Source organism: Arvicanthis niloticus, chromosome 10 (genome assembly GCF_011762505.2).
Source record: "Arvicanthis niloticus isolate mArvNil1 chromosome 10, mArvNil1.pat.X, whole genome shotgun sequence".
NCBI classification, from domain to species: Eukaryota; Metazoa; Chordata; class Mammalia; order Rodentia; family Muridae; genus Arvicanthis; species Arvicanthis niloticus.
In genome coordinates, this window is record NC_047667.1 from 43,704,302 (window position 1) to 43,718,251 (window position 13,950).

The following is a 13,950-nucleotide window of genomic DNA, read 5'->3' on the forward strand; positions in this document are numbered from 1 at the left end:
GGATACAAGTATAATGGAAAAAAATCACTTGTATAATATACTAAAAATATATAAAAAGACTGGCTTCAAACTCAGAGATCTGACTGCCTCTGACTCCTAAGTGCTGGGATTAAAGGTGTGCACCAGTATGCCCAGCCAAACCATGGACTTAAATTAACATGCTATTATTGACTCATCAATTGGATAATTGAACAACATTAGTAACTTAGGAAAATTGAAGGGAAAGGTAGTTAATGGGACTTATCTAGTATTCACCCTTAAATGAACCTGAAACTGCTCAAAAAATAGAAACCAAACACAATGAAACTCTACATCGATCAATGCTTCAGCACTGATAGGGACTCCCCCATCTGAAGTCTACTCTAACTCTATCTCATCTTTGGATATCCAGTTTTTCGTTGTACTTTCAGTGAAGGGGGCAACAAATTGTTTATTTTCTACTCAGTTCATTTTGTACCTCTAATACTTGCCACACTGAAGATATTTAGTATACTAGAAATCAATAGCCAGGCATAGAAGCTCAGGCCTTCATGATGCAGGAGGATGATCAAGTTGAGACCAGCCAGGGTTATATAGTGAAACTGTCTCAAAACAAACAACCCAAAAAACAAAGCCCCAGAGAAATCAACATTAGCTCTGTTTAAAAGGTCACTTGTTTGTTTGTACCTTACTATAACAGCCCAGGCTGCCCTCCAATTTGTAACAATTCTTTTGCCAAACCTTCCTGAGCCTACAACAGGTCTGACTAAACCACCATATCTGGCTTTTAAAAAGACCTAAAGGAATCAAGACAGGTTCCCATAGATTTCTTCCAAAGAATCACTGAACCTTCAGAACTAGACAGACTCTGGAATGTTTCAGTCTAGCTATGTCATTTTACTGAAAAGCACAGCAAGGAGGATGCTCTTCTATGAACCCCAAGATGACTGAATCAGCAACCAGCACATACACCTTCTAAGATGAAGACTCACCGCTTAGGTTTGAAGACAACTTTCTGTCCTCCTTCAAGAATCAGTAAAGCTTTTAGCTGCGTCCCTTTATAACCCACATCAGCTTTAATGATTTTCTTAGTAGCCATGGCATGCATGATTGCTCCCAGCTCTGGTGTCTCTTCAGGGTACACTTCCCGGGGCACCACCCACTGGGCTGCAATCTCCCAAGGAGACTGCAGGGTGTGGTCCAACTTGGGCACCAGCTCCACCCGCAAGCCAGTCATCATTCTGTGAAAAGCCCTCTGGTCCTCTCGGTTGGCAGCTGATGTATCTAAATTGTCTATCAGGAAAACTTTGGTGAAAATAAAAATGACAAGGAGTATTGCTAACAGCACAACTCGCTGCTTCAGCTTCATGTTGGCCTCTCTTCCTTCTCGACCCACGTCCTTGCTGGCTTATCACGGGGAACAGGTGGTGACGATTAGCAAGGAGATTCCATGATTACATATTTCTTCACTGCAGCGCCTCCACAATTCCTGTAGGCCAAAGTACAGAGGATGATTTGATCAGGAATTGCAGACTTCTACCTTTACATGTTGCAGGCCTCTAATGTCACTCACCCTTTCAGTGATTCATTGCTAAGACTGAGCTCAAGAAGGCCTATTAACTGAAGACGGTAAGGGAAAGACCTCAGAAGGAAGAATTGGGTAACCAGAAAATTATAAGAAACACATTCCCATTTTAATTAGAATGGGGGGGAGGGGTGGTGGTCATCTAGGAGCCATTTGGCTGCTATATATTTCCAAAAAATTATAAAAATAAGGGGAGAAAAAATGAAAGCAAAACATTGAGCTAAGCATAGTTCTTAACTCCCAAGTTTTACTGTTCAAGATCCATAAGTGAACCCTTGTTATGTCTGGTAATTTCCCACTCCTTCCTACGTTAGTTTTCTGATACCTGTGCAATAACAAAGGTCCAGGAGAGAGGCATAACTCCTTTTCAAATGCAAATCCCCAGCGATCAGACAGACTATAGCTATGTGCATGTGATTAAGTACAACACTGAACTTAGTCTCCTTAATCAGACCTCCACTAATTGTTTTTCCTGGTAAAGTATAGATAATCAAATCTGGATGAATTCAGAAAAGGAAAACCATTTCCCTAAGCCATCTGGCTGTTAACAGACTGTGAGCAGACAGCTCACAAAATCTACCAGTTTAGGCCTTGAATGGAGAGGCAAACAGCAAGGATGCTAATGCCATGGACCAAAATGAATGCTGCTTCCAGGGTGCACTCACCACACGCTGGGCAATTCTCAAGACAGAGGTGTCAGAACACATCCTTCAGTTTTATTTGTCTGCTCAGAGTTTGCTTTTCCACTCCGGTGGGATTTGTTTTTAAGACTAGGTCTCATGTAGTCCAAGGCTGAACTCCTAATCTTCCTGCTAATACGGCACAAGCGCTGTGATAAACATGGGCTGCACTGCCCAGCTCCACAAGGCCATTGTAAACTGTGCACCAGCTCACTCTGCTATATGCCTACAGACGATACTGTACAGCAATGGAACAAAACAAATGACAAGAAGATAACAGGGTGCTGCTTCCTTCTACAATTCACTCAACAACCCAAACCATTAATCTAAGAAATAAGACCAACACAAAAAAACAGAGCAAACAACTTTGCTGTGACACTCCTATCTAAATTTGAGGCTTCTTTAACAAATGGAAACAACCCAAAAGGAAAATTCTGAGCAATGCCTGGCCTTGAGCCAGCTGATGTGACATTCACTCTGGAGGACCAATCACTCCTTCCTGTTCTTTTCATGAAGGAAGCAGACAGTGAGAGGTAAAGTCAAGTCCTGAGCGCCCGCCACCTGCTCTGTGTCATCACCATTGCTCACCACAGTTAAGCCAGGACAAAAGCTGTGTGACTGCCACTAAAAGCGTAATTGTTTTTATTTGGTTATTTTTTAAGTTAGCACACAAAGTAATAGGTTTCATTACGCTAAATGTAACTGTGATGCTATCGGCTTCGGCACGGCACTCAGTGAAAGCAGTCCTGGTAATTATGCACACCGCCCGTGTCAGGAGACTGGATTCAGTATTAGCTCCAATGATCCTGTTCTCTCTTCATTTGGTCCACAGTACACACTGCAGGGTGCAGGGATAAAGGAAACAGAAAGGTAGCAGCATCTTTAGCACCTCCAATCCAAACAGTCACAGCCAACCACTGGACAGCTCTGGCTAAAGGAGACTGCAAAGGGCTTTTCCTTTCTAAAAAATGCACTTTGAATCTAAAGTCTGGCTAGTTAGATTTTGATAGTATATATGTAATGGTTATGCATATTTTATGCAGAATAGAGTCCCTTCCCTCATATCATATATAAATAGCATTTAAAAACTTCTTTTTGTTTGTTTTGTTTTGGCTGGCCTTGAACGTGAAGCAATCCTCCCTACTTGCAGGGACTACAGACATGTACCACTCCATCTGGGCTTGGGGCTGTTTTGTTTGTTGTGCTGGGGATGGTACCCGGAGCCTTGCGAACGCTATCCAAATGCTCTACCACTGAGCTATACACCCCAGCCATATCTGAAATAGGAAGTTTAACAGTCCCCAAATTAAGACAAAAAGATTCACATCGAAAATCCAGTTTGTAAGTGTTAAGTTTTGAAATCTCATTATCTTCTGAAAAGGCTTCAGAAGAACATAAGTCATCAATTCTGCACTGCAAACAATTCATCTATTCAGGTAGAACAGAAATTTATATTAGGAGAATTGAATTAAATTGTTATATTATCACTATTCATCTTTGAAGAATTATAGTGAGAGCAAATATGGAAAAAAAGGGAAGTGTGCTTTCATGTCTGAGACTCATGAAACCCATGTGGCACTCGGGTCTAAGACTGCAGGGTGGACTAGCCTTTCTTCTTTTTATGAAAGGAGGAGAGGAATTACTTAGACAGGGCCTCACTATGTAGCCGACCCACTGCCATCTTAGCAAGGTGTGTGATGGGACTGCAGGCGCTGCTTCATACCTGCCAGTAACTTGGCATTGCTCCTTACAACTCTCTTCCACTTCTACAGCCCCAGCCACAGGCTTGCTGTAATGTTCAGTTCCTCCTACCTGACTCTGGAAAGAACAGATTTCTGGACCTGTGGGCTTCAATGGAGCCTAACTAATCCCTCGATCATCCTGAATTCTAAAAATTCCTTAACAGAGCATTAAAGGCTTAGTCTAAATCAGCAGTCCTCAACCTGTGGGTCTTCACCCTTTGGAAGTCAAACAGCCTGTTCATAGGGACCACCTAAGACCATGGGCAAACAGATATTTACAATTCTTAACAGTGGAAAAATTACAGTAATGAAGGAGCAACAAAAATAATTTCATGGTTGGGGGTCACCACAACATGAGGAACCGTATCAAAGGGTCACAGCATTAAGAAGGCTGAGAACCACTGCTCTACGTGGTTTTGAGTGAAGCAGCTCTCTCTCTCACTGTCCATCTTGGCTCCTGACAAAGAACTTAAGAATGCTGGGTCTCCCCTTGATGGACAGCAGCCCTTTGCCACCACCATTCCCCACCCTCAACGCCCTTTAAACACCCCCTTTCTTCTTCCCTCCTCTTGTTTAAAGCCCAATCCTTCTCTCAAGGGCCAGCTCTAAAGGCGTTTCTAGCTCCTTCCCTCCCCTGTTAACACCTCCCTCCTTCTGACCAGTGTAGAACCACATTCTGCCTTAAATTGCCTTGCACACAGTTCCTAATTCCCTGCCCAGAATCACGATTCCTCAGGAGGATCCCCTTGCTCCTTTATATCTGAGAAAGGGTGCCCAAGACCCAGCTTCTAAGCTGTATTATGATCCTTTTAGATTTGAGACAAACAGTGTATTATATACTGCAAACTGGATTTTTAAGAACTTCCACTTCAGATGCAAGAAAATAAAAGCAGGGTTACCGGGTATCTTCCAAACTCCTGATGAACACCTCCCTAGCATTCCCCAAGTAGCGCTGCGCGCCTGCTCTATCTCATGTCCTCACCTCCTGCTGTAAATGCTCGCACAGTGCAGCACTGTTCAGCTACACACAGTCATTTGTTTTCATGTTTGTTATATGGAACAGAGCCCACTTCAAAGAACAAGTAGACTTAAGGTGATAACATACCTCAGAAAGTGTTAAATATAAAAGAGGCAGTGCAAGCAGAACATTTGCCAACAGTCTCCACATGACACCCTGGCATAAACTCTGGGAAGCAGACCTCGAGGCGTCATCCTAGGAACACGTACAGCACTCCCAGCAGCCCATGTGGGGCTTGCCACACAGGTTCACGTTCTTTCATCTTTCACACACATACATCGCAATCCTTCCTGTTGATACATGTTCGGAAGGACAAACCTTTGACTGTAAAGAGATTGTACAAGAGCTTTATAGATTCAGAGGGAGGAAACATGGCCTCTCTTCAAGAATCTAGTGATGTTGCAAAGAAGATATATAGACAAAGGTATTGATGCAGAGGTGTATGTATATACTGTGTAGTTAAACCTCACACAGGAACATAGGTACCTCACATAGGTACCTCACATAGGTACCTCACATAGGTACCTCACATAGGTAGCTAGGAACGTAAAGAACATCTGACCCAAGATTTACTGGGCTGGGGAGATCCTTTAAGTCACAGCTCCAGGGAGCCTCCAAGACTCATTAATAGCTGAGCCCCTTTGACTGGGCCTCTGATTTGACAACTTAAGGCTAATTCCAACTTTTATTCACAGCTATGAAAAGTGAACATTTCAGTAAAAGTGAATAGAAGTTTCACTTTTTTGGCTAGAATTTCTAGTCAAATCAGGCTCTTCTCACATAAATGGAGACCTTGTGACTGTAAAATACCACAGAACAAGTAAATATTCAATTATAAACATTCTGTGCAGATGACTAGGGGATTTGTGGCATAGAGACTTTTTAACTAGCTAGTATGTAATCATATTTACACATGCTCTCCCATGTCCCCTATCCTGAACAGAGACTCTTAGGTCTCTCTTTACCAGTCAATCTCTTTGGAAAGTGTTGGTTTCAGCAAAACTGAAGATTTGGTAAGTTTAAAAAAAAAAAAAAAAAAAGATCTTAATGCAAGTTTCTTATATTTGGGTATTTATTGTGTATGTATGGGAAACATACCCAAGACATGTATGGAAATCAAAAGACAAGTCCTGTGGGTTCTGGAGACTAAACTCATGGATCATCAGGCGTGGTGGCAAGTGTCTTATCTGCAGAGGCTATACAGATAGCCCAGATCTGAATTGAATTAAGATTTTCTTATGAACTATTTCCATAGATAGAAATCAACAATTCCTCCCACCAAAAGATGGAGCCTATTTTTTCTCCACCTGATTTGAGCTGGCTTTGCAGCTTGTTTGATCAAAAAGCTATACAAGTAACTACGTTCCACTTCTGAGCCTAGGCATATTCAGAGAGTCATATCATATCCAGCCCTAATATGGATCTAAAATCTACTTACATACTTTACAACCTTACTTATACAGTGCAATTGAGGCTAACATCACATATTCATACAATTACACACACTCAGCTTATAATACCTAACCTTTCTATTTCAGCCAAAGCAATAGCAAAACTCCTAACCCCTCAATACAGAGGGGAAAAAAAAAAGAAAAAAACACTTTCTCCTAATGTACTGACCCTCTGATTTTTAATTAGCATTAAGGTTACTGCAGTAAGTCACATTCTTATTAGCTGTTATAGGTTTATATGCGTTTATATCTTAGCAATAAAAAAAATTCACCATGGTCAGTCAATATAACTAAAACAGATAGGATGCATGGCCCTACATTCTATTTCACACAAAAATCAGAAATACAGCATGCCTTTCACAAGCCTTTCATTCAGAAAACTAGATGTATTTTTAAAGGATGATTAAAACTCTGTCCTTAAAACTGTTTAAGGCTTAAAGCTTTTAAAACGTAAGTGCTATGAGTAACTTAAAGCTACTGGTAGTTTTTTAAAAAATCTAATTCCTACGAGTCCAAGTTGGACTATTAGATTTTCCTTAATATTTTCATTTCCATTTAAACAGCCATACACTATCTATAAAATAAGAAACTTCCATGTGATATCTTTTAACAGTCCCTGTGAAGGACGTCAACAAAAATTGGCCACCAGGCCTTAATATGAAAACAGCAACAAAAAACTACTCTCTTTTAAAAAAGAAAGAAAATCTTGTAGCCTATCCCCATTTAAACCTTAATTCAAGACAACCTTCTAACCTTCTCCCTTTGAAAAATGAAAAAGAAAAAAAGAAAAGACTTTTAGCAAGACCTGGTACACAAAAAAGAGACAGGCATTTTTCAGTGACCCAGACACTCAGTGGAAAGTGCTTTAAAGGTTCAAGGTGTTTCATTATTCAATTATCAGTACATAAACTACCATTTAAGGCTATGTTATAGAATGTCCTTCATATATGCTTGGAAATATTTCAAATATTTCCTTCTGTTTTTTGTTGTTGTTTTAAATCAGAATTGCCTTTAGGTGTAAATCACTACAGTTCTCAAAAGATATATGAACATCTGCACTAAAACACCTTAATAATTTATTTATTTATTTATTTATTTATTTATTTATTGTTTAGACAGAGTCTTGGTATATTGCTACCCATGCTGGCCCAGAACTCTTGAGCTCAAATGATTCTCCTACCTGGGGCTTCAAGTATACAACTAGGCCTACTTGACACCTCAGTTTCCACCCCTACATTCCATGGTATGTCAATGTGTCAAGCTTACACACCACAAGAAGTAACTTTCAGAAACAACAGAAACTCAAACGCAACTGTGCTGAAATGATGTCTAGGTGGCTCCAAGTGTGATCACTATTTTAGAGTATAAAGGAACACAGGTGCACACGAGCATACGTGTGTGTGTGTGCATACACACACATACACACACACACACACACACACACACACACACACACACGGTTTTGGCATACCCTTCTCTTCTGTCTAGTGAGTTCCTCAAGGACAGGAGATATGTTTTACTCTCTGTTTTTGTACTTCCCAAGGCCCTAACAGAAGTGACAGCAAGGGAGAGAGACTTTTATGGCTAAAAGCATTTCTTCTGGACTGTCAATACTTTAATTTAAAGATGGTCTTTTTTTTTTTTTTTTTTACAAACATGGAGAAATAAGCCCTATAATGAATTCAGAAACACAGTATAGTAAAAACAGCAGAAATATTTACTATGTTTACCAGTTTTACATATTCAAAATTGTCTACGTTGCTACCATCTGCATATCATGCTTACACTATTCGAGACTACTGTTACTGCTAACCTGGTTCCGGATGAAATTGGGAATAAAGACAATCTGGAGATATTAGGAGAAAGAAGGAAGAATGTCCAAGAAGACATTGTTCAAGAATAATATATGAATGAATGATATATCAGACAAGGCTGAACCAGATCTTCAAGTATTACTGACAATGGTTTCTGAAACAAGGTCTAACATTACGTCCTCCATGTTATTTTCTTTTTATGCATGTGTGTGTTTATACATGTAGATGCATGTGTAGGCATACATGTGTGTGTATACCTGTGAATGTGTGTTGTGTGAGATGTTTGGTGTCAGATGTTCAGTGCCATTCTCAATCCTTCTCCACTTTATTTACTGAGGCAGAATCCCTCACTGAGCCTAGAGCTTACTGGTTCAGCTAGTCTAATTAGTCAGCTGGCCCTGGGGATCCGTCTCGGCCTCTGGAGTGTAGTAATGAAAAGCTGCCATGCGCTCTCGGTTTTTATTTGGGTGCCAGGGATCTGAACTCAGGTCCTCCTGTTTGCATGGCAAGACCCTTACTGAGTCTTCTCTTCAGTCCTATTTTGTCTCCCAAAAGAACTACACAACATAAAATACACACATACAGGGTGTGTATACACACAAGGACTAAGAACAAGAAATGAATTAAAAAGGTCTTTGGGCCACCACAACAGTGGTTACAAAGTTCACTCACTAACGCTAAGAGAAGAGTCTCTAGAACCTAACAAGCCTATTTAACTATCTTAAATTTGATCTGTGGAAGCAGAGTAACCTCAGTGGCTACTCCACAGAAGGCCAGAAGCTGTACAGCTTTCCCAGCCGTGAGAGGCAGACTGTTAAAAGCAGATCCAGTAAGTTAAACAGCAAGGGTACACAGCGTACATTTCACAATCACCGCTAATCCTTGTTTAATTACTGACAGTAATGGATCCTAGTAATACTAAACTTGAGACAAGGATTACACTACACCTTGATAAAGAAACAAAGTACACACCATACTGTGAGACTTCTCCCACAAACATATACCTACAACAAGAATATTTTAGCACTTAATATATTATTTCTCAACATTAGATAAGCAAGGCAAAGGCATGCGGAAACGAGAGCCAACACTTGAGAACACACACTAGCAGACTTCCTTATTCTGCATTTGCCTGTCCTTCTTATGCAGTCATAATTTCATATTCCTTGGCCTCCTCTTATAACGTAACCAAATTAACAGTCTCCTCCAATGTGGCCAGTACTTCCCCACAAAGTACAGACCTCGAACAGACCAAAGTACACTGTCTCATCCTGCACCATCTGACACTCAGCTCTCACTGACACCCAAGACTCTAGGTCGAGAGACAGGCAGAGGATCTCCACACTCTGTTCTCTTCAAGCAGCTCTTGCTGTCATGTTTACATTGTAAGTTAGTCAGAAGGGAATTTCAGTAGTAAAAGGAGGGCTTCCGTTCTGTGGCCCAGGCCCACATTATTGAACTCAGTCACACAGAGGCTCACAGAAGGAAGAGAGGGAGAGATGCACAGGTGTTGGAGAAGCAAGTAAAGGAGAAAGAACCTTCCTCTCATCTCCACTGTGAGGGACAAGAGGCCAGTGAGCACTGAAGCTACTGGTATGGGTACGACCAACAACTCCGCAGTTTTCTATTCATGGTAAAACACTGGTTACCCATCTACTGCTCAGCTAGCCAGTCCAAGTGGCGGGAGGAAGTCTGTGCAGCTCTCCGTAACGGCAGCATGGACAGGCTGTAGGTGGCCGGAACACCATATAATCACAGAACTGAATCCAACAATACCTTTTGCAGACACCCACCTTAATAACACATTTCCAACAGAAATCTGAAACACATTGTTTTTGCTTTAAAAAAAAAAAAAAAATTCAGCCGGGCAGTGGTGGCACACGCCTTTAATCCCAGCACTTGGGAGGCAGAGGCAGGCGGATTTCTGAGTTCCGAGGCCAGCCTGGTCTACAGAGTGAGTTCCAGGTCAGCCAAGGCTATACAGAGAAACCCTGTCTTGGAAAAAAAAAAAAATAATAATAATAATAAAATAAATAAAAAATAAAAAAAAATCCTTTTGATTGAAAAATGGGGGAGGGGGAGTATCAAAAGATCTAGTGTTTGCACTAGAATATTTATACTTCTCTCACACCATTTTCCATTTATTAATTTAACCAACCAACCAACAATTAATGTATACCTACTATGCACCCTATGAATTACAACTGGAGGGTCCCATGGGTAAGTGTGCCCTCTACCCCAATCCACAAAATTCATCTGGTGTTTGCTCCCAGATCAGCCTGACACCCAGCGCTCCTGTCCATAACCGTGAGAGATCTAACAGTCTCTACTGTGACAGCCTCGCACTCACCAGGTGTTAAATAGTTATCCGTCTGAAGGCTGAAGTTTCTCACAGTTACAGCACAGGAACTGTAGTCAAAGGGGGCTAATTCCTGTCCTAAAAGTAAACAGAAAATTTCATTTAGGAATTGAAAATTCAGGAGAGGTTTTGTTTTTGTTTTTGTTTTTTTTTTTTTAAACAACCGAAGCTTTAAGGCTGTATGAAAAAGTTAAAATCTATAAATGGAAATCAAGAGAAATGACAAAAAGTAAATAATCATTAACAGTACAAAATAATTCTATGTCATAAAAGATTATGAACGCTGGGCAGTGGTGGCACACGCCTTTAATCCCAGCACTTGGGAGGCAGAGGCAGGTGGATTTCTGAGTTCGAGGCCAGCCTGGTCTACAGAATGAGTTCCAGGACAGCCAGGGCTACACAGAGAAACCCTGTCTTGAAAAACCAAAAAAAAAAAAAAAAAGATTATGAAAACTAAAAATCTGTGACTTGCTTTTTCCCAAATATTCTTTTTTTTTCAAAATATATTTTAAAAAGCAAGGCATGTGCTTTAAAAACAAAATGTACCTATTTTCTCACTAGTTCTAAGAAAACAAAGCAAACCAACCCCATTTCACGAGGAAAGCTGTAAACTCTAGATTTTTGTTTGTTTGTTTTCAAGACAGGGTTTCTTTGTGTAGCCCTAGCTGTCATGGAACTAACTCTGTAGTAGACCAGGCTGGCCTGGAACTCAGAGATCTGCCTGCCTCTGCCTCCCAAAGGCTGGGATTCAAGGTGTGAGCTGAGACTTATTTCTTTTTTAAAATTATTTTTTTCTTCATTATTCTAATTTTTGTTCTTTATTGTGAGTGAAGCTAGATTTACACACAGTACCTTTATTATTTTCCTCTATTTGTTGGCTTTTGAGAAAGGGTCTTACTATGTAGCCCTGGCTAGCCTCTGCCTCAGAAATGGTGAGATTAAAGGGGCATACTAATCTCCCCAGTCTCCCCCCCCCCCCACTGCTCTCCTTTTATAAGTATTTTCTAATGTGAAATGACATCTTGTTGACAGGTAATGGTTAGTTCTGGGACACAAAGTCTAACATCTTCACATACTTTAAGAAAGTTATTAATTTAATACAGTAATTTAATTTAAAATTTGCCTTAAATTGGTTCAGAGCCCATGCAAATAATTTAGCATCTTTAATACCTGAACTTGTTTCTCAGGACGATAACATGCAGAAGTGCTTCAGCTTGCTCAAAGGGCTTGCATAAATTCAAGGAATGGCAAGCGCATTGAGATCAATGTGAAATTACAACCCAAGCAATGTAGGCATGGTTAATGAATGACAATCTCGACTTTACCCGATTAATGGTTGTATTATAAAGCCCTAGACCTCAATAGTGAAAAGATCGAATTCTTTCTTTCTTCCAACAGGAGATATCAAACCTCCAGAGGGAACCTGGCTGAGTAGAGATGACCCTCACACCTGGCTCTAGATCCAAGTGACAGTGTTAAACATATCCCTTTCCCAAATTGTAAACGCCTTACCCATCCTACTGGAGACATAGTCTTTAAACGAAGTAATTGTATAAGGACCATCCACGCCCTGTTGTTTCCCCGTTTCTTTTCTTTTCTTTTTTTTTTTTTTTTTTAATTCGGGAGCCTGACAGATCACTGACTCCTGATTTAAAAGAATGTCTTATCAGACTCCACAATCAAGGACACAGCTTGACAACGTTCACATTCATCATCAAGGCAACGTCTGGGCTCCCTCTTAATCGCTGGGCCATCACACCCGGAAATGAAACCGCCAGCGCAGCCCACTCTGGGACAGTCTCATCTCAAGTTGTGACCCTGGGCGTTCTGAGCGCACAACCCCAGGACCCGGCTGCCCTCTCCGGCCCAGGGCCTGCAGGTCACTCGCGCTCCCCGGCCACCATGCGGGCCCTGTAGGTGCTCAGCGAGAGCGAGCTCCTCGGCCACCAGGCGGGCCGCGTAGGGACCGAGCGAGAGCGCGCTCGCCGGGCCGCCGTAGCGTGACAGGAGGGCGACACCAGGGCCAGGAGCCTCTAGGGACCGTCCCTAGCAGCGAACACCGGTCACCGCAAGGACTCCCGCTCGCCCGCAGCCTCGCGGGGACGCCCCTAGCTCCGCATCCGGCCCCCGAGGGAGGTGCCCCGCCCCCCGCCGCCCGCGCTTTCCCGCCCTCCCTCTCTCCCTCCCTCCCGTCGATCCCGGGCGGGGGTCGCGCGCCCTCTCCAGCCGCGCCACTCACCTGGCGGGACTCAGGACTCACTCCATAGCCGCCCGCGCGGTGCGGTGCGGCGCGGCCCCGGCCGCCCCCGCCGCCTCCGGGGAGGGGCAGCCCCACGCCGCTTCACCGCCCCCGGCCGCCGCCGCCGCCACTGCGGCTCCCGCCCACCACCGGCCCGGCCATTCCCCGGCCGCCGCTCCCCGCGGAGCCGGCCGCTCCACACCCACCCCCGCCTCCGCGCTGCCTGGCTGTTGGTACGGTCCTAGCGGAACGCCCTCCCTGTGGCCAATCCCAGTGCGTACTCGGCGCAGCCCCGCCCCTGTTGCGGGTGGGCGGGACTACCGGGCAGCTCCGGACCGCCCTCTTTAACCCCTTTCACCCTCATTCCTGCTGCGCTGAGTTTCTCCGCGCCGTCGGCGGTTTTCTCCAAGCCTGTTTCCATAAACTAGCTTCTGGCTTCTCTCTTACCTTCACGATGTCTTTCCTGCAGTCATCTAGGTAAAGTTTTATTCGTAAGAAATAATTTTTTTCTTTCTTTCGCTCTTCTGCCTTGACTTCTTGGAGATTCTGCCCAAAAGTGCCCTTCCCTGACCAAAAGAGGCCAGACTTCCCACCTTGGAAATCGCTCCAGCTTTGGCCCAGAGCAGAGCCCCTCCACTGTACCTTTTCAGCAGCTCTTCTTAAAATCCTGATTATTTTATTATAATAGAATTTTTTTTTAATGTTTGTGCCTAGCGGTAGACTGTAAGCCCTAAGAGGGCAAATCTGACGCGTCTTGGTTTCCAGTGCCCTGCACCCACCCACTAGACTCCTGATGAGTGAATGAGACGCTCCTCCCCTTAGCGTGTGTCCACTCCACACACAGTAGCTACTGTATAATGCATACATTTATTCACCATATAGTAAGCTTACAAGTAGTCTGCTCGACTCTAAAATATTATGGTGTACGTTCTACATTGGATACGATTTGTATAGGGGAGGATGGGGACTAAGCAGGAATTTCTTTCAAGAAGGAAAGAAACGATCTTTTTTTTTTTTTCCTCTCCCTTGCTGTATGCCATTGGGTATGCCATATAACGCATCTGAGTATGAGGCGCCTTGGAA

At 42.9% G+C, this 13,950-nt stretch overlaps 1 protein-coding gene across 4 annotated transcripts in view; it reads right to left on the reverse strand.

The window, feature by feature from the left end:
• The window catches only part of Fam20b (FAM20B glycosaminoglycan xylosylkinase), a 41,815-nt gene extending 28,794 nt beyond the window's left edge, over positions 1–13,021 (reverse strand). The window contains exons 1-4 of one of the 4 annotated variants that reach the window (XM_076941405.1): positions 12,868–13,021; positions 10,620–10,706; positions 2,936–3,082; positions 972–1,468 (exon numbers count right to left, since the gene is read on the reverse strand). In XM_076941405.1, the coding sequence (XP_076797520.1) occupies positions 972–1,348 (377 nt within the window). In that variant the 5' untranslated portion in view covers positions 1,349–1,468; positions 2,936–3,082; positions 10,620–10,706; positions 12,868–13,021. Of the gene's footprint in view, positions 1–971; positions 1,469–2,935; positions 3,083–10,619; positions 10,707–12,140; positions 12,715–12,867 lie in introns of those variants that run through there. The other 3 variants (XM_076941406.1, XM_034512951.2, XM_034512952.2) reach the window with 3 other exon arrangements.
• Between the last annotated feature and the right edge of the window lie 929 nt (positions 13,022–13,950).